Source organism: Ammodytes marinus (genome assembly GCF_949987685.1).
Source record: "Ammodytes marinus genome assembly, chromosome: 16".
Taxonomy (NCBI): Eukaryota; Metazoa; Chordata; class Actinopteri; order Uranoscopiformes; family Ammodytidae; genus Ammodytes; species Ammodytes marinus.
The window spans coordinates 26724391-26743975 of record NC_137220.1 but is presented as its reverse complement, the minus strand read 5'-3'; the positions used below and the strand labels follow the sequence as shown (position 1 = coordinate 26743975).

General features: G+C 40.2%; 2 protein-coding genes across 2 annotated transcripts; one reads left to right on the top strand and one right to left on the bottom strand.

Annotated features, from left to right (window-relative positions):
• Positions 1–4344: 4344 nt before the first annotated feature.
• Positions 4345–8083, top strand: ccdc137 (coiled-coil domain containing 137). The gene is made up of 6 exons (XM_080043562.1): positions 4345–4480; positions 4728–4873; positions 6144–6372; positions 6760–6842; positions 7265–7347; positions 7457–8083. The coding sequence occupies exons 1-6, from the start codon at positions 4410–4412 to the stop codon at positions 7682–7684; spliced, it is 840 nt and encodes a 279-aa protein (XP_079899688.1). The 5' UTR covers positions 4345–4409; the 3' UTR covers positions 7685–8083.
• A 6656-nt stretch (positions 8084–14739) lies between these two features.
• Positions 14740–19054, bottom strand: LOC307262872 (G-protein coupled receptor family C group 5 member C-like). Its single transcript, XM_080043878.1, has 4 exons — positions 18797–19054; positions 16621–17630; positions 15565–15668; positions 14740–15204 (listed from the first exon to the last, which is right to left on the bottom strand). Exons 2-4 carry the CDS (start codon positions 17600–17602, stop codon positions 15163–15165), a joined length of 1128 nt encoding a protein of 375 aa, XP_079900004.1. The 5' UTR covers positions 17603–17630; positions 18797–19054; the 3' UTR covers positions 14740–15162.
• Between the last annotated feature and the right edge of the window lie 531 nt (positions 19055–19585).

Here is a 19585-nt window from a genome sequence, read left to right as displayed (position 1 = left end):
GCCTAGATAGTTTTAGGCTAAATACACGCTCACAACACGGGGGGAATAAATAAAGAAGCAGCTGGTTTGACCAAGCAAAAACGAGAGACCGCTGGCTTGACCACAGTTGGTCGAAAGAATCATTTCCGCCGTGTGTAGTCACCTCGGCTAGAGTGAAGAGAGTCTTGTTTTGGCGAAAATGTGAGCGCGGCACTGTTTATTGTGTGGTGTTTTTCCTCGTCATTAAAATAATCAGTTGGCTACACTGTGTCCCACTGCTACGATGTCACGTAGCCAGCGCTGTTCGCTCACTGTCTATCAGTTGCACCGAGCAGTCTCTGTGCTCACAACAACACGGGGGGTATAAAGAAGTTTTGTTCTACAACCCTATAGTTTGACCCATATTCTGGCGGCGGATATCGCAGTCCAGCCTAAACCCCGCCCTACCAGTAAGGGTAGGGTCATAAACCCCGCCCTACCAGTAAAGGTAGGGTCCGCGGTGGAAACAACACCGAGATTCTTAAAAGTGAGCTGTCCCGCTCTGAGCCGCTCCGATCCGACCCGCTCTACTCGGTGGAAATGAGGCATAAGGCAAGACCCTTAATTCTACCTGCATACCTCGAGTATCGCTTTGGATAAAATCGTCTGCTAAATGACATGTTATGTCATATGACATAATAATAACACGTTTTGATTCAGAAATGACATCAAAAGAAAGGTCAAGAAGACCTATGTAACATGGATATGAGACAATCCATTCCTTACATAACTCTAAATATATATGTATGTGCCTAATACTGCTGTTTTGCAATTTCCAAAAAGGTTGATTTTGATAACAAGCTCACAATGTAAGCCTTATATTGAGATTTTTTTCTCATTCGAAGCTCCATTTATTCTCTTCTCATGTGACTGCTGATGAAAATGCAAAAAGTGCATTCCCTTTGGGAAGTATGCTCCAGCAAGATCGTTATCACTCTCATGACTGTAAGGTGACTGGGGAGTGTATCAATGTTCCTGAGGTTCAATCCAGGATTACATTTTTTGTTGCCAATTTATTAGCGTGGACATGATAAAGACACAGTGATAAAGGCATAATATTGAACTTGGAACCAAATAGTATAGAGATTAATCAATCAGGTCAAGTTAACACATCATGGATGTATCATGTGTATCACGTCAGTGGTTTACTTTATAACTCTATTGTATCCATAAAACCAATTATGACATTAACAAAAGTGTCCCATTTGTTGCCATATACATCTGGGGGAAATTGAGCCCTGGTAACATTAGGGTGACCCCAGGAGAATAAAGAACATGAATTAATATTAACATTGCTCGTTGTCAACAGAGGATTGCCAAACAACCAGGAAGTGACTGCATTAGGACAAGAAATACTGCATTACCCCTTTACCACAATTGGTAATTGTTTCTCACTTTGCTAGCAGCCCTTTTATTTTTCTATTTGTTTGAGCTGTTGAGATGCATGTGAATGGTATTATTCTACTTATCTAAATCTCATCAAGAGAAAGCAAAGAAGCGTAATTCCAAAAAAACGTCATGTCACTAAAATGATCCTAGATGACTTTACTGTTCTGATTATGTTGTTCAGTTCACATAGCTACTCTTTTTTTGAAAAGGGACACATAAATGATTAGAATGTTATTTTAGTATTCTAGTTTAATTAAACGTGATGGTGGTTAATTGTGCATAAACTCTGTCTTTGAAGCCAGTAACCAGGCTTCTAGTTTCTGCTCCCACTGTATACTCACACACACACTGTATACTCACACACATTGCTCTTGAACTGGTGGCTGTTCCTTTGTTTGAACATGGCTCAGGCTGGGCCCAGCCCTTCGCTTCAAATTTGGTCACATTTCAAATTCATACTTTTGTCATTTGACCTGTAAAAGGGACAGTCAATGCACATTAAAAAGTGATGTAAAACATGCACAAAATAAGAAATGTTGTTTATCATGGCTAGATTGAAATACAAAACATTCAAGACTGGCTTATGGCCCTGGAATTTTTTTTTACAATGAGTGTCAATTTCAACTAATCTGAAGAACGGACGTGATTAGACACACATCCCAAACTCACATTACTAAATCACCCTCCACTGTGCCTTTTCACAGCACCATCATAATCAGATTACTGTGAGAGGAATTGCTGAATTTTCTGTCAGATTTGTCGGCCAGTGTAAGGAGTTTTGGAGGGATTGTTTCAAAATGATTATTACTTGAAGATTATGGCGCTCGTGGCCACTAATGTGCAGGGCTCTCTCTCACACACACACACAGCACGTCCATTAGGAATTTGCTGCAGTTTAGAGGATATCATCCCCGTCCTGCTGAGACAAAGCAGAACACACACCTGCCAGTGGAGACACATGCAGATGTTTTTGGATTTAACAATGAGGATGACTATCCTTCAGTCAGGAGTGAGTTGTATTATAGTTCTTCAACCTCCACCAACTTGCAGCAGGGCCGGGGCTGGGGGATTCTCAGAATATGTGTCAGCATCCTCAGTAACTGTGTAACTGCCCACTACCTGCAAAATGATGCAATGTACGTGTGCAGCCCAGGAACACACTGCACAAAGCACAAACAGCAGCAGCAGCATCCTCTGTCTCATCAGCAGTCTCTGAGGGTGAGTTACATATGTCTGTCTGGTAATACAACTTAGGCCTGGTTCAGGATCAGGACATGTATATTTCATACTAATAGTTTCACCTTCATGACCTATAATGGTTATTGATAAGATAGTTATCTGAGTAATCTTCCATATACGCTGAGAACCATGTAGGCTCAGGATTGCTTATGCGTCTAGAAAAACATTAATGACACACTGTATGCCACGTCTCATACCCTGATGGACAAAATGTCGTAGAACTAGGCTATGGTTCCCACAACTGACTGTTAGGCTGCAACCATTATCAAAGGTAAATCTGTAGCTTCATTATCATTTTTTTTTTAAATATTGATTGATAACAATAGCAATCTTAAGCAGGACTAATTTTGGTTTTAAAGGTTCAGTAAGCGGAATGGTCAGTTTAGCTAACTTCCTGACACTGACTGCAGTTAGCAGTCCCCTCCCTCGTCACCACATAATGCACTGCGGTCTTCAAGCAGCGAGTTATCTAGCATCATCTCAGATAAGTATGTGTGATAAAACATGGAGTCTAGGCGCGTAAACATTCACCCATCTGTTGCTCTGTGCGTGCACCGGCAGTGAGACGGGTGCCGGTTTGTAGCGTTCTCTCTTCCGATTGGATATCAGTTTCGGGATCCCCGAAAAGTTTATTTGCCGATAGTAGGTATATTATTGTAATTGGTCAATAAATAGACTTCAGACACATTTGGGCAAACAAACCAAACGATAGTCCTACTGATATGTTGCTTCAAATTGTTGTTTGGTTCGAAAATATGGGCTGATAATCTATTAAATGTTCATGTTTTCTGTTTATTGGTTGAATTAAATAATCAAACTTTTAATTTGGTTGTTTAATTATTTTTAACTGTCACATTTTAACATTGTGCCAACCAACCCCATAACGTGTGCCAACCAACCCCACGATGGGGCTCCCCTATATTAACATAAATAAATTGCTTACTTCACCTTTAACTAATTATGATAGTAATCAATACCACACTATCTACTTCAAATGTAATGAAAACATTGAAGTTAAACGTTAGATATAATTCCCTGGAATTTTGTGTAAAGAAACTGATCTAACATCGCCCTCTAGTGGCGGTGGATAGAAGCACCATTAGTTTGTTTTACCGCAAAGATCCTCTCTTAAAGGCCTACTTCACCGGTTTGAATATGAAGGTGTATTGAATTCTGAGATCCTATGTAGGCTAGTATAAATGTGCGAAGAAAATTGAAATCGGTTCATCTTAGCCTGAGAAAAGGCAGAAAGAGTGTTTTTTTTAACCCTATATTTCTCTTTCTCGTGACATCACAGAAAGAGAAATATAGGGTTAAAAAAAAACTTACTTTGTAAATATTACTGTGATGTATTTTACTGTGACATCACCGTAATATTTACAAAGTACGTTTTTTTAACCCTATATTTCTCTTTCTGTGATGTCACGAGAAAGAGAAATATAGGGTTAAAAAAACACTCTTTCTGTCTTTTCTCAGGCTAGGATGAACCGATTTTAATTTTTTTTGCACATTTATACTACATAGGATCTCAGAATTCAATACACCTTCATATTCAAACCGGTGAAGTAGGCCTTTAAGTATAGGAGTCACTCTGCGATACATTTCTGTCTAATGAGCTAAATTGAAGTACCGAAAAAAGCCACGGAGTGAGCACTCTTCACTTCCTGCCTCTCTGTCCCTCCTTTCCGGTTCGTAGCTTTCCCACACGTGTTATTGCTTTTTTGAGGATACTTTGTAATGCATTGAAACAAACTGCAGCTAACATGGGGAAGAACAAGAAGAACAAAGCAAACGAGCCGGGAAAACAAGCGGAAAAGGCCGGACAACATCAGAGGTAACGCGCGGAAAGCGAATGTGTGGAAAGCTAATGTGTAACAGGACAAACTGTTAGCGGGCTAGGTGCAGCAGCTAGCTGTTATTAGCCTATACGTTATAGTTATTGGTCGCGAGCTGTCAAAAATAAGATTCAACTTCTTAAACATTATCCTGGTATTCACGTTTAGACGCCCTGTAACTTGTATTATTCCTGACTTTCAAACGCTAATGTCTAACTATTTTTTTCCTACGTGGTGTCTTAACAGTGGGAAGAAGTTCAAAAGAGATGGTAAACCGAAGAAAGCCAAAGAAGACCAAGAATTCCATGACATCCCATTCAGGCTCCGAGAGATAATGAAGAGCAAAGAGAGGATGAAGAATGGTCCACTTAAGGGCAGCAAGCTCAAAAATAGTAAGTATGATAAAGCATGCAAAGAAGTATATATGTTTTAATATGTGTTTGTTCAGGGCTGCCAAGTTTCACCAAAAGTTTGGAGTGAGATTTTTTGGCCGAGGGACCCAAAACCGTGTCCTTTCTCCCACCCAATAATTTTTGCTAGTGTCCTGCAAGTTTATATATTGTTCATAATAAATCAGAAATAAAGACAATTGGAAATTGGAAAATGTGATAAAACATTAAAAATCTTATTAAAATAAACTAATTCATGAATTGTAAAGTCGTAGGACAGGTTTTAATTAAACATTGGGTGTGGACACATTATAAGTGGGGGTCTGGGGGTCACCCCCTGAAAATTTTGAGCATTAAACACTTCATTTCCTGCATTCTGGTGATTTTTTATGAAGCAATGTGTGCCTTTTCAGCATTAATTTTTATATAAAGGAAAAGAGAACATTCACGGTTTCGCTGACACAAATGTTATTGAATAGCATTCAATTCATGTGTAGTGCTTTCAAATATCTCCTGTAGCCTATTGTTAAAACATTTGGTTAAACTGTAATAAAGGTAATTATTCTATATCATGTCTACTATTGAGTATGGTATTTTACTAGCAGCATTAGACTTTATTCAAAGAAAAAAAAAAGGGAACAGTTCAACACCAATGCAAACTACTAGGCTAAAATAAAACATCTGTGTTATTTGGTCCCTCCTCTTAGGCTACCTTGATTTGTGTTATGAAAAGTGCTATACATGTGCAATACATAGGCTACAGTTCATTACACAGAAGAATAAAAGCATTTGTATTGGCGGATGAGCCATTTGTTACTTTGCAAACCTAATTTTCAAACTAAATTACCAAAAAAACAATATACGAAACGATCCAAAGATCTTCTGAATTTACTTGAGTGAAATTGAAGGGTTAATATGTTTGATGCATGCGCGCTCACCGGCCGGCGGGGACACAATTCTTATCAGCGGTAACTTGGCAGGCTATCAACACACACCTCAGAAGAGAAGGTATAGGTAGGGGACTCACCTCCCGCTTCGAATGCACAGTGCACATCAAAGCATAACGTTAACGCGCGTTCAGAAAGAGGAAGTCATGGCACTCATGTCTGTTAGCTTTTCAAAATAAGATATTTTGGGGATTCATTTCTCCGCGTGAGAAATTTGAGGTGTGGCGTGTGAGAGTGTGAATGGGTTGATTTGCGTGTGTCTCACGGCCAAAGAGTGAGACTTGGCAGCTATGGTTTGTTTATAAGCTGTGTTGAATTTGTTACAGCCATCTCCCCCAAAGGTAAACCAGAGGACTCCCAGGCCGGAGACATCCCTGTGCCACATTTCAAGCGGGGGAAGCAGGAAGGCGAGAAAGCGTACGTGCGTCGCATGGAGAACGAGACACAGCACGTCCTCTTCCTCACCAAGAACCAGGTGGACAGAAAGCCTGAGCTGGCCGATGACCAGCAAGAGAAGCCCGCAGACAATAAGGGCAAGTCTGACAAAAAGAAGGAGTGAGCACACGTTTTTATTTCTTCTTCTTCTTGTTGATGGTATGTGTTTGTGATGGTTATGGGATGAAGCCTGGTGCCAACCGAGTCAGTTCAGCCAATCATTCTGCTTCCAGTATGTCACGTGGGTTGGTGGTGGTGTCTTCTTTGTTGGTTTGTGGCTAAGGTTTCATTAAAAAAAAAAAAAAAATCTTGGAAACATGAAGTTGAATTTAAAAAAAATAACCTTTTGCATCAAATGTTTTATACAAGGGCTTTACATTACACTTAACAATGGTATAATAACCCAACATGTATTTACTTTCATTACAGTAAATAACAATATAATATAGGCCACAGCCTGTGCTAATCTCCCCTGGATGATACGTGTCTTATTTATTTGATCTACAGACATGATAAAAGCAGATTGCAGAGGTTAAAGCTGAAGAAGTTGGACAAACAAGAGGACTTAATGGAAAAAGAGATGTTCGTAGGTAATGAAATCATTTTATTTATTTATCACCTAATTTTTCTGATACATTTGACCCATACCGAGGATGTACTTCAAAACAAATATGCACTGGATACATTTTGAATGATTTGGAGGTACGTTCCATCCATGCAGTGAGGTGATTGACAGTCAATGTAAATGTGCAAAAAAACTAATTAGTAATAGGTAATTATTATAAGTCATTTTCTCAGTTCTCCTTATTTTCTGTGATTTGTACTTTTAGATGGGGAACACATTTGCCATAACGGCTTAATAATGTGATTTTGTGTTGTTTTAACATCATCTTCTGCTGCCTCCTATAAATAGATCATTAATGCACCTTAAATCACTTCAAAATAAATCTATGCAAACTTCCTGTTATATAAATATATCTACTAATGTGATGGTTGTTTGTTGTGTTTGTAGATTACGTTCCCTTTGGTGAAGTGTCATTAGCCCCGCCGTCTTTGAGCGCCAAACACGCGAGAAAAACTCCGGTCAAGCCTCAGGTAACTTGGTCATGCCGTCGCACAATGTTTGTCTTGGTTGATCATAATGGTCGAGTAAGAAGTTTAAGTGTGTTCCTTAATTCTACCTTTTCCAATCTCGGTCATCCAGAAAGAGCTGCTTCTCCACTCTCTCATGGGCCACACTGCCACCTCCACCTCCACCTCCACCTCCACGGCCAAGCCCTCCATGGCCAGACAGAGGATGATAGAGGAGGAGAGACAGCGGGTGGTGGAGGCCTACCGCCATCTTAAGAAACAGAAACAGCTGCGGTACGATGAGGCCAAGGCGGCGAGTCGTCTCAAGAAACACAAGAATCTCAAGACGACGAAAACATAAAACATTCTCTGACCTCCCAAAGTTCAAAAACTGAGACACAACGTAAGACGACCATCAGTAGACGTGTTGTGTAACTCTGGAGCTGACGCCTGTGTGGGAGCTGAACACACCGTTAAGCCGACTGCCGGGGAAATATGCAAACATTTTCTATCCGCAGGCCACACAGTATGGAGGAAAGCTGGAATCACCCGCTGCTTATCACTATCACATATTTAGCTGGTAAAGGGAACAGGACATTCAAATTGTAACCTGCCGCCTGTTCTGAAAAGGACACCCAACTGATCACCTTTGACTAAATGCCTCCAGCCAGGTGACCTCTGTTGACCTATTTCATTTGTCAAGAGTTTTTGTATATACATTTGTGATATGGTAGACAATAAAATTATTGTTTTTATGAGACGCATTGGTTCTGGTTGTTAGCTGTGGTTTCCACTAGGTGGCAGTCCTACTGTAGAAAGACTATTTTATATTGTTTGTATGAAGTGCTGAATTATTTTGAACTTCATTTTCACTTTGAAAGTAAGATTATCCCTGCGTTCCAAATCGCATACTCTTTCTTTTTTCTGTTCTACATACTACATCTGACCATAAATGGAATCTAGTTAGAATGCATATAGGCATACACTTGGGACTTAGGGTCAGAATCGCCCAAATAGTTTTCAACACTAAAAATCTCGGACGGATGTAGTAGACCTACGGGTATTTAATTTAGTAAATAGCAGAAAGTATGGGTTTTCGACTGCAGCCAGTATTTCTTTTACATATAATGTATCTGAATTAATGGCTGTACTATTTTATCATTCTGTGTTCATAAGAAGAATAAATCGTCCCAATTTTTTGATAAAATGTAAAAGAATTAAAGCGGCAACGAGTAACTTTTAAATATCTTTTAAACAGCCTCATGTTTCCTCTCATAATCATAAATTACCTTTAACAGCAAACAAGTCCATCAGTGCAAAGAAAGACGTTTTTATATAGTTTTTATTACTGCATTTGATCTGGTCGTACACCCAGTCCGATTTTCGGTTCACGCGTGCATGCTCTATGGTCACATATCCGCATTGGTCGCAGATTTCAGTGTGGCGCAGGAACGCGATTTGAGAAGCCTATGGCTCCAGGTGAGGGAAGGGGATAGGGAGACCAGATCCCAATTCACCAGATGTGGGACAAAGACTACGTTTGTGCGGGACAAAGTGCCGTTTTCTTTAGCAAAATAAACTCGTGTCACCACCAGTAATGCCAGAGACACGGCTTTCTATATTAAAAAACACTATCTTTAGATCAGCGCGCAGCAGTTAAGTTAGCTACTGTTAAACAAATAGAGTTAAGGCTGCGGCTTCACATTAAAAGCATTTCACTGGCTTCACATAAGCATTTCACTTGACAAACGTGAGTTGGCTTTTATTTTGAAGTAACAGAAAGGAAATGCCGAAGCAGGCAGCACCTTCACAGAGCCACTGAGCCCAGCAGCCCCCCGACAGTGCGATACACACACACAGAGACAAACGGAGAGACGCACACTCACAGACTGCTGTCTCCACACAGCTATCGGATATATAGGCTACCAGATTATAAAACACGCATTTAAAAAGGGGGGCTCACTTTCAATAACAATGCGGGACAACGTCTCAATTTGCGGGACGTGTGAAAAGTAATGGAAATGCGATCTGGTCACCCTAGAAGGGGAGCGGGAGCCTTGTTTGAGACAGTTATTTGTCGTCATAATTGATAACGGGGCTGAACCATCAAAGCAAAAAAAGAAAATGCAATGAAGAAAAGCAAAAAAGGGAGAGTGATAGGCGGGTGGGAGGGCGTTGCCAAGCAACGTATAGGCCTACACAATTTCACGGAGTGAACCTAGACTGCAGTGTTTACTCCTAAATGAATGAGCGGTAGCCTACTAAAGACTCGTTCAGCTCCGTGAGAGGTGACAATGCATCAACTCATTGCAATCAGGAGTGTTTAGCACTTACTGGCATTAGTAGATGCTGTGTCACCACCACTCTCACCGAGCCGAAATGAGTCCACACACGGACACGCACCATATTGCTTCCTGATTATTTGAATCTTGCAGCCCTGCACGAGCAAGCAAACAGCTTCACGACAGCTGGCGTCGTAATAATACTACCGCTTTTGTTCAAAGGTGTCGCCAACGTGCCGACTTACTCGTAGTGCCTTTAAGTTAAAAAAGGGACTCATTACGAAGTCTGTTTAGTAGATGTTCACATGATCTCCATCGGGAGAAAGAGTTTGACCAGTTGTCACTGATTATCCCTGCTTTCCAATACTATTTAGTTTACCAGAAAAAGATTAAGGATGTCCCAATACATGCATGTCAATTGTAGTATGCTGGAAATACATAAATGCCCCACTAACCCCAATAGCATTTTGGAGTCTTTATTCTTTAAACATCTTACTTTTTTTCTCTCCTGTGGCCCTAAAACTCTTCTGTTCTTTAGTATGTAGTGTAGTAAAAAGAAAAAGTATGTGATTTGGAACGCAGGGTATATTTTAAAATTCCCTCTTTTTCCTGAGCAATGAGAGAAGGAACTGTGGTCTTCAAAGGTAATACCTGGAATGATCCCAGGAGCAGGTCCTTTAAGTAGCTGTCATGAAGCTTTCAACATAAATTCATGTTTGGACATCATATGATATTTTCTTGTCAGCTGTGGTTTCCAAGGTGATTAATCAACCTCAGTTGTAAAAATAATTGTATTATTATTTACAGATCTGAGACGACCATATACAGGGCGGGCCGCTGCTAAGCTTTTGGGTGCCCTAAGCTTAAAGGCCTACTTCACCGGTTTGAATATGAAGGTGTATTGAATTCTGAGATCCTATGTAGTATAAATGTGCAAAAAGAAATTAAATCGGTTCATCCTAGCCTGAGAAAAGGCAGAAAGAGTGTTTTTTTAACCCTATATTTCTCTTTCTCGTGACATCACAGAAAGAGAAATATAGGGTTAAAAAAAACGTACTTTGTAAATATTACTGTGATGTCACAGTAAAAGACATCAGTAATATTTACAAAGAAAGTTTTTTTTAACCCTATATTTCTCTTTCTGTGATGTCACGAGAAAGAGAAATATAGGGTTAAAAAAACAGTCTTTCTGCCTTTTCTCAGGCTAGGATGAACCGATTTAAAAAAAATTCGCACATTTATACTACATAGGAACTCAAAATTCAATACACCTTCATATTCAAACCGGTGAAGTAGGCCTTTAAATTGTCAATGAGGCCCCCCCTCTCCCTCAAAAATAAACACCAAGATGCATGGAAATTCTTCACCCTTGCAAGATCTCTGCGACTGCTTTTTGGCACATTTGCTGTATTGATGAGTTCTTGAGAACAGCATTTAATAAAAAGAACAGCTTAACGTGTGAAAAAAGTTGCCGAGTATCCTACTAACTGCTTTTGCAAAGGAGAGACTGGGCTCTGTGGACGTGATTGACAGGTGACCACAGAAAAACTGGTGATGGGTGAATTTGGAGGCGGGCTATCGCCGTGCCCACCTGATCAGAAGCTAGGAATGGTCCTGGTATAGTAAATAGACATATTTTAATTGGCTGAAAAAATAAAAAAATAAATTTTCTTCACTTTTGATTGGGCGGGAAGGGGGGGGGGGCCCCAGGATCTTGGTGCCCTACGCGCTCTGCGTACCCTGCGTAAAGGGAGTGGCGGCCCTGACCGTATAAATCAAGCTTACATTTAAATAAATAAACAAACTATTTGTACATTTAAGGATATTAGATAGATAGATAAAGATAAGAAAAACTTTATTGTCTGTCGCAAGTGACAGAAATTCATCTTTGACAGGTCAGGTTCAATTTACACAACAACTTAAATACAAAAACTGTTGGTAGTACTTATTGTACCTTTTATTAACAGACTTAATGCTGGGATGAATACATCACATCAGGCTTTTTAAATGTAAGTTTTCAATTCTGTTTTATGCACTACAATTGAAGGAACAGTTGTGCAATGAAATTCTGAAATCTCCAGAACAAACTATTACCGCCTGGCACAGCTACGTTTGTAATCTTTAAAAAGGTTTATCCTCATGAACGAGCTCTTTGTTAAAATATTGTCCTCTGGGACAAACTGTACATTCAGATAGGTTTTGTTTGACAGCCTTTAAAGCCTCATTCATCTAATCGCAAAAATATCGATAACATTTTTCTGCAAGAGCGATCATCTGATTAATAATAATATCACCAGATGGTATTAACTATTAATGCTGAGTCTCTTCTGTCTGCTCATTCCTGTTTGATTAGTCTTTTTATTCCGTCTGTGTTTGTCCACTGAGGGTTGTCACAGTGACGAGGAAATGCATTAAGTGGTGACAGCTGCTTGTGATTGGTAGTGCTGACTCAACCGCCACTGGTCATGTAACCGCCCGTGTCCATGTGCACAAGACACTGACAGCTCTTCATACGATCAGGGGACTTGCTGCCTGTCAGAGAAAGGTGCTGTGTTTTAAGAGTTAATGTCTAATGCACTTTAAACAAAGGTCTTATCAATGTCTTCTGTGTGGTGACACCTTACCAGTAAGCCTTTTATGAGATGCATGGGTCAAATCCAGCTCCTTTGGGTTAGTGTGTGCATAACCCAGTCAGTGACTTTAGACAGTAACCACTAACTAAACTGTCATTGGAAAAATAAAGGTAACACTTTACAATAAGGTTACATTAATGAAGTGTTATTTAATGCTAAGTGGCCTTGCAGGGTTAAACATCTTGACATTGTCACATATCTGTTGTCCCTTTCTCATCAGTCTGATTTCCAGTTAGTGAGCAATTTCCTCTCCCAGCGAGTACTCATGGCCCTGACTGCACAGGAGGGTGGGAGTAATTTGGAGAGTGCATGCTGCTAGGCAGACACAGCTCACTGTGAAGCTTTTAACAGAGAGAGAGAGAGAGAGAGAGAGAGTGTGTGTATGTGTGTGTGTGAGAGAGAGAGAGAGAAAGAGAGAGACAAAGTATATGCTATAACTGTTCCTTTCCCTGTAGAGAAAAGGAAGAACTCATAAGTGAAAGCAGTTGCACATGATCATTTGTCTAAAGCTAATTTGTCCCTTCACAATAATGTTTTGAGATATATTATGTTAATGTTCAAACACCATACACCCTCAGTGGCATTTCAAAACTGTCTCAGTAAAAAATAACATTGCATAGTGTGTGTTTACTGGCAGTAGGTTTGGGAGTTGATTTTGAGGCCATCTTCAACCCGAAAAGGTCAAACTAGCTCATCTTTAAAGATACTAATAGTTGCCCTCTCGGAACAGTGTCTGGGAGGCTGTGGTTGCTGCTGCACAAAAAGTTGATTGTCAACAGATCAAGAAACTGACAGACTCCATGAATGGAAGGCTTGTGACAGTTATTGAAAAGAAGTGTGGCTATATTGGTCACTGATTATTTTTTTGACATGTCGGAAATTTCTATTTGTAAATCTTGAGTTGTTTTATTGTTCTCACTTAACGGATGAAAATAAACAGGTGAGATGGGAAAATGTTAGTTTTTTTATTTAGTTGCAGAATAATTCCGCATACTAATAGTTGCCTAATAATAGCAACACATATATATATTCTCGTAAGAAAGACAAAACCTCACTTTTACTTTCGTAAACATTCAGGTTTAGGTTCTTTAACATTTTGGATTGACCGAGAGCACTGTAGTTGTTCAATAATAAAATTAATCCTCAAAAATACAACTTGCCTAAACATTTTGCACACAGTGTATGAGAGCCAGTCCCTATGTAATAGCCCACGTATAGCTACTAAAGCTTATCAAGTTAACATACTGCATGTAAATAACTCCGTGGGCAGTGTACAGCAGTAATCTTTGTGACACTTCCTCTTGCATTATCTACCTCATTGAATTCGGTTTTCATGTTACAATCCAAACACGCAACAGCCACACAGGATAAGAGTCACCTTTACAGGTTTTAATAAGTTAGAATTTACACCTTTTACATACATTACATTGTTTTATACAAATCCACGACTCTACACTATCATATGGATTTGGGAGGAAGAGTATTGTTTCACAAGGGAACAAAGTGTGTTTTACAAACGTGACAAATGACAGTCCTCAGCAGAATGATGACATCATAGTCATATTAGTGATACCACGATAAAAACGTTGAGTATGTGTGAGAAAAAAAAACTAACATTTGACAATTATGCACATTTAAACTTGGAACTAACCCTCGCCTTTATGTTTCCCTATTACCAACCTACAGTACATTTTCCCCATTTTGGGATTGAGATTTTGTAGAAAAGGTAGAAAGTAGAGAGAGCAGATTTTTGTCTTTCTCTTAGCTCGAAGGTAAAGTACTTGCTTCCCCATAGAGATACACACCTGCCACTCTTTCTCATGGAGACCAGTGGGGTGAAGCTACGAGTGAGCATAGTCCACTGACTGAACAATGTTGAAGGTACTTGCCTTAAAGTGAGAGTGGAAACTCACATGGAGGCATTGAGGAACAACCTCTGTATGCAAATGCTGTTGGCAATGTATACTTTTATATCATCTAGAAGTTGTCCATCTTTTATACTCTCAGCATCTTCATGATATTTTATTCATGGCACTGAGCACCAACAGCAGACATTTAAATGAAGAGGTGTGTGTGTGAGAGAAAGAGAGAGGAGCTAAGTCATAATACAGTATTGCTGGAGATTTGCCACACTTGTGTTTTTATAACTGGTTAAATAAAGTAAAATAAAATAAAAAAAATACCTACTTCACCGGTGGGAATATGAAGGTGTATTGAACCTCTGAGATCCTATGTAGTAACAATGTGCAAACATTTTAGAAATCCCTAACCCTAACATTTTCCCATGTGTGACATCACGTAAGCCTCATAGCATAATTGCCTAAATCATATTTACTCTACTCTACTTTTACTCTACACCTACTCTATTGTACATCTACTCTACTCTACATCTACTTTACCCTACTCTATAACCCTTAAGATATGACTTCGGCAATTATGCTATTAGGCTAACGAAAAGTAGATGTAGAGTAGAGTAGATGTAGAATAGAGTAGATGTAGAGTAAAAGAAGAGTAGAGTTAATATGATTTAGGCAATTATGTTATGAGGCTAACAAATTATGGTAAAATGTAGGGTTAGGATTAACAGGAAATCTGGGCCAAGGGAAGACTGAGGGAAGAACAATCTCATTCATTATATTATAATAGAAATGTTCTAATGATAGAACGCCGGGTAACACTTTGAGTAACTACTCTTTTTTGTGTACCTTATTGTAAAGTGTTACCGAACGCCGGTTCCGTATGGGTGAAGTATTCCTTTACGGAGGGTCCGTTACAGTTGATTCTAGTAACTCTATGAGTACAAAAAAAAACCTCAGTGGAAATGTATTTCATGACTGCAACACCAGTGTGTATGTGAGACTCTGGCCTCACACTGCCTGTGTGCGATAGCCTTTATAAAGTAGCCGCCATTTTCCTGGATACAATCAAGGCGCCGTGGCTCGGGGCATCATGGCGTCTTGGTCCATCTGCAAACAAGCGTAGAAGTGAAAGTCTCAGAAGATTTGACAGAACACTATCCCTGCGTTTCAATTCCCATACTACCCTGCTATTTAGTATGCCAGAAAAAGATTTAGGATGTCCCAATACATGCACGTCAATTGAAGTATGCTAAAAATATATAAATGCCCCCCTAACTTGAGTATTCGCTTTTATTCTTGACATTTCTCAACATAATGAAAAAAAAACTTCCTTATCTGATTTTTCTTCTCTCCTGTGGCCCTAAACTCTTCTGTACTTTAGTATGTAGTGTAGTAAAAGAAGAAGTATGTAATTTAGAACGCAGGGCAGATGTTTTGTGGTGTAAAAAATAGTATGTTCACACTCACCTTGGTCATACCCTTGGCAATGAGGGCTAGTTCAGTGGGCTGGTACACGGCACTACGCAGCTGACCGTTATATGCACCATATGGAGACACCGGCTTTGTGGGTACTGGGTAAGGAAAAAGTGGAGCAGGAAAGTTTGTTGAGTATGGTACATCTCTCAGTCCTTTCGTTTGTTTTTATTGTTAGTCTCTTTTAGGTCAGACTTTCCCTTTACAGCACACGTTGAGGACAGAACAAATAACATTTGCATGGGAGTGACACAACAACGTGCAATAAAAGGAAATTCCCGGAGGTCTAGTGCGAAAGGGAAGATAAGTATTACAATACAGCACCTATGGTTTCTGCTTAATTTTTTCGGAGAGTTATGGGCAAGCTGCAGTAAATGTTTGCATGGCAGGCGCTACTCAACATAACATATTTACTAGGTTCACAGTGCCTATGTAAAGCATATACACACATCATTCTTCAGTGTGTAAATGCTGTGGTCCAACTGTGTTAGCAAGAATTCTATTATTTGCATGTCATAAATCAGGTATGCAAAGAAGACAAACTACTGAGTTTACGTCTGCATCTGAAAACAAATGATGTGTGTTGACAAATTATTGTACTGAAACTGCTTCCAATTGAAATACAGTCCCCTACAAAATTATTGGAACGTTGAGGCCAATTCCTTTATTTTTGCTGTAGACTGGAAACATTTGGGTTTGACACCAAAATATGAATATGAGACAATAGATCAACATTTCAGCTTTCATTTCCAGGTATTAACATCTGGATCTGATACACAACTGTGAATATAGCATTATTTTCCTCTGTTGATCGGTGTCACATAGCTGACATGAGCCAAACATGAAATGCATAACAGATTTATTGGAGATTAATAACAATAGATGAACAAGGGCAGAATAATAATAAAGCCACTTGACAAGAGCTATGAATGTTTCATCTGTTATTAATAAAATAACAATAATTCAATACTAATAATAATCTATTTTGTCAAAAAACCTGCATTAATAATATTAACTGTAAGATGAATGTTAGACCATGTCATGACTTACCCAAAGGGGGCTCGTCCATACAGAAGGCTTTATTATCCATGTACATGACGTGGTGGGTTGGCCCCGGCTCCTTCATGAAGTTATCATACACCAGGCTCCTGGCGGGATACACATGATCTCCATCATGAGGCTGCTCCTGGTCCAGGTCCTCCTGGGTCAGCAGGCAGATCTCTGGGATGGTGTAGAGGCAGAGGAACACCCAGGCGTTGGACACCACGGCTACAGCCAGAGTTGGATCGTCCCAGCTGGGATCCCCGACCACTCTGTTCCCATGGATGTACATGACGATCCAAGCTACCCAGATGGCCAAGGTAAAGAGCCCCGTGACCAGGATGAAAGCCCCGTCTCGGCGCCACTGCGTGTGCTTGTGTGCCAGTGAGGGCAAGGGAGTCAGCACCACAGCTAGCAGCAGAACCATCACGTAGATCAGAGACATCACAAAGTCCTGATTAGCGATGCTGCACGACAGTTCAGGGTAATAAACACCTCCTTCAGGCTGGCTCTTCACCACAGTGATGATAAGCCACTCAGTGTTGATGATCACCTCAACTAGCCACAGACCTAGTGCTCCCAGGCATAACATCCAGCTCCTAGGCCCCCGGCCTCGTCGCTCCAGTAGAGCCAGCCACAACCCATGCATGATGAGGCAGGCCAGACAGCCCGAGAACAGCACTCCAAAGAGGAACCTCCGGGCAGCGCAGCTGGTAGAGTACCGGCCCACGATGAAGGCAAAGGTCAGTCCGAAAAGTCCCAGAGTAAAGACTAGAATGCCCGCCTGCAGGGCCACCATGCCCTTCCTCTTCTTGTTTGTCACAAACGGTAAGCTGGCCATGAGCGTGACAAAGAGAATAAAGGAAGTCACCACACCAGCAGCAGCCACGGCCTCCACCACCACCCCCCACACTGTAGTCAGGTCACACAGGTTGTAATATATGGAGCTCACAAGGGAACCACATCCTTTTGGAGCACTGCTCAGTCCCATGGCTGCGCCGCAGGGTTCTTTTTATATGCTGCAACAAAAATACAGACGGATGAAAAAATAAAGGAAGAAATTAGAAGAGAAACAAATGCTGATGCTTCCACACACGTTAACTTCTTTATTAAGTAAGTAAAGTAATGCAATTAACATTACACTCTGGGGGCATGTTTAAAACTGCTTAGCAGGCCTGTGACTTTTGAAGAGGGTTCAATGTCGGGACACGGAGGGTCGGAGCTTCAACCACAAATACTGGCTCAACTGCCCGGTGTTTCAACCGTGATACAACAGCCATTTGCATTTAGGTCCATGGGAAAGATATCAGGAAACAGGGTCGGAAATTGTGGTCGACAATGACATCACACATTTGATGACGGCAATGCTCATTCATTAGTGTCAATGAAGGGTGTGGTCCAACTGTGTTAGCAAGAATTCTATTATTTGCATGCATGGTCATAAATCAGGTATGCAAAGAAGACAAACTACTGAGTTTGCGTCTGCATCTGAAAACAAATGATGTGTGTTGACAAATTATTGTACTGAAACTGCTTCCAATTGAAATACAGTACATTAATTTTAGTCTCCGAAGAACCCAAAATCACAACTTTCCCTGTCTTAAATTACAACATGGAGTCATGCCCAGTCTAGCCTTGGTATACCATGAAATAATGATTCCCTATGTCTGCTCCAGAAGGAAAAGGCTACTGGTGTCAAATAGAACTAGGTATTTAAATGTAAAAATCAATATGTATTCAACTTCAGTTCCATTCATTTCATAGTGTAAACTCAATGATGTCTTCCTGTGGTAACGTTCAACAATCTGCTAAACATAGTATGAAACCTTATGTTGTGGTATACTACATTTAAATGGGCTATTTATAAATATCTGTTACGTTTAAGTAAGAAAAAATAAATTAACCATTCAAAAACCCATTGGATAACCTAGTCAAATCAAAGTCAAAATTATTTCCATAGCACATTTAAAAACGGCATCAGTTGACCAAAGTGCTGAACAAGATACAATACAAAACAACATATAAGATACATGAAAACAAAGTTAGGAGTGTCAAGTCTCAACTTGTGTTAAAGGCCAATGCAACAAAAGTGAGTCTTCAGCAACGTATTAAACTGTTCAACTTTACAGTTGGATTTATGGGAGTATTACAAGCCTATTGCAACTTTCCGTGAGGGACTTCTTACCTGGTCGGATGGCAGTGGGATCAGTTGGGAGACGTTGTGGCTGGCTAGATGGTGGTAGACTAGATTCTACTCCAGTGGGGAACGCACCAACAAAAAGGATTCCAAAATATTAGCTTTGTTTTCTGGAGTGTTAGCAGGCTCTCCGACCAGGTTCTTAAGCACTCAATCGTTCATTTATTGGGTGCCACGCTGGGTTTTTAGCAGGCGGAATCATGGGACAGTCCTCCCATCTCTGCCCACACCTTCTCTGTCGCTATCTTACCATGTTATAATTAAAAGGTCTCTCCGGCAGTCGCAGCATCAAAGTAGCATAACCCTACACAGCTATTCTTATTATGTCAATGTACTTTCTCTAACGTCTCTTTATGTAACCCCTCGCTGGTGTTTTGCAGCTTTGCATATTCTGTGAGATTAGCATCCAGCCTACTTTCAGAGCAGCTTACATCCCAAACAAAGGGGCCACTCACTCACCTATGAAGTGAGACATTCCCACGTGTGTATTGCAGGCTATTATATTATATGGCAACATTGTCTGAGCATTGACCTGTTTGACACTTTGTTTTCAAACGCATCGATGATTAATGGCTTTCGCGGGTTAAGTGCTTCGATCAGTTTGGTGATTCGTTTTTCTTGTTCTAATCAGCTGTTGCATGCACAATGCAACACCTTGCTTTCTGAGCTGGCCTACGTTCAGTTCTTGAAAGGAAAAAAAGAGCCTCTTCAATTTCCGTAGAAAAGAGTAATGTAACTTTGATGCACACTCCATAATAAGTACACGAAGAAGTCTGA

Bases quoted from the DNA above. Each gene is read 5' to 3' on its own strand.
- LOC307262872 (XM_080043878.1), bottom strand. From the start codon at position 17,602: ATGGGACTGAGCAGTGCTCCAAAAGGATGTGGTTCCCTTGTGAGCTCC. The intron at 15,669-16,620 runs GTAAGTCATGAC...TTCCTTACCCAG, and splicing joins TATGGACGAGCCCCCTTTGG to TACCCACAAAGCCGGTGTCT. The intron at 15,205-15,564 runs GTGAGTGTGAAC...GCTTGTTTGCAG, and splicing joins TTGCCAAGGGTATGACCAAG to ATGGACCAAGACGCCATGAT.
- ccdc137 (XM_080043562.1), top strand. From the start codon at position 4,410: ATGGGGAAGAACAAGAAGAACAAAGCAAACGAGCCGGGAAAACAAGCG. The intron at 4,874-6,143 runs GTAAGTATGATA...AATTTGTTACAG, and splicing joins GGGCAGCAAGCTCAAAAATA to CCATCTCCCCCAAAGGTAAA. The intron at 6,843-7,264 runs GTAATGAAATCA...TTGTGTTTGTAG, and splicing joins GGAAAAAGAGATGTTCGTAG to ATTACGTTCCCTTTGGTGAA.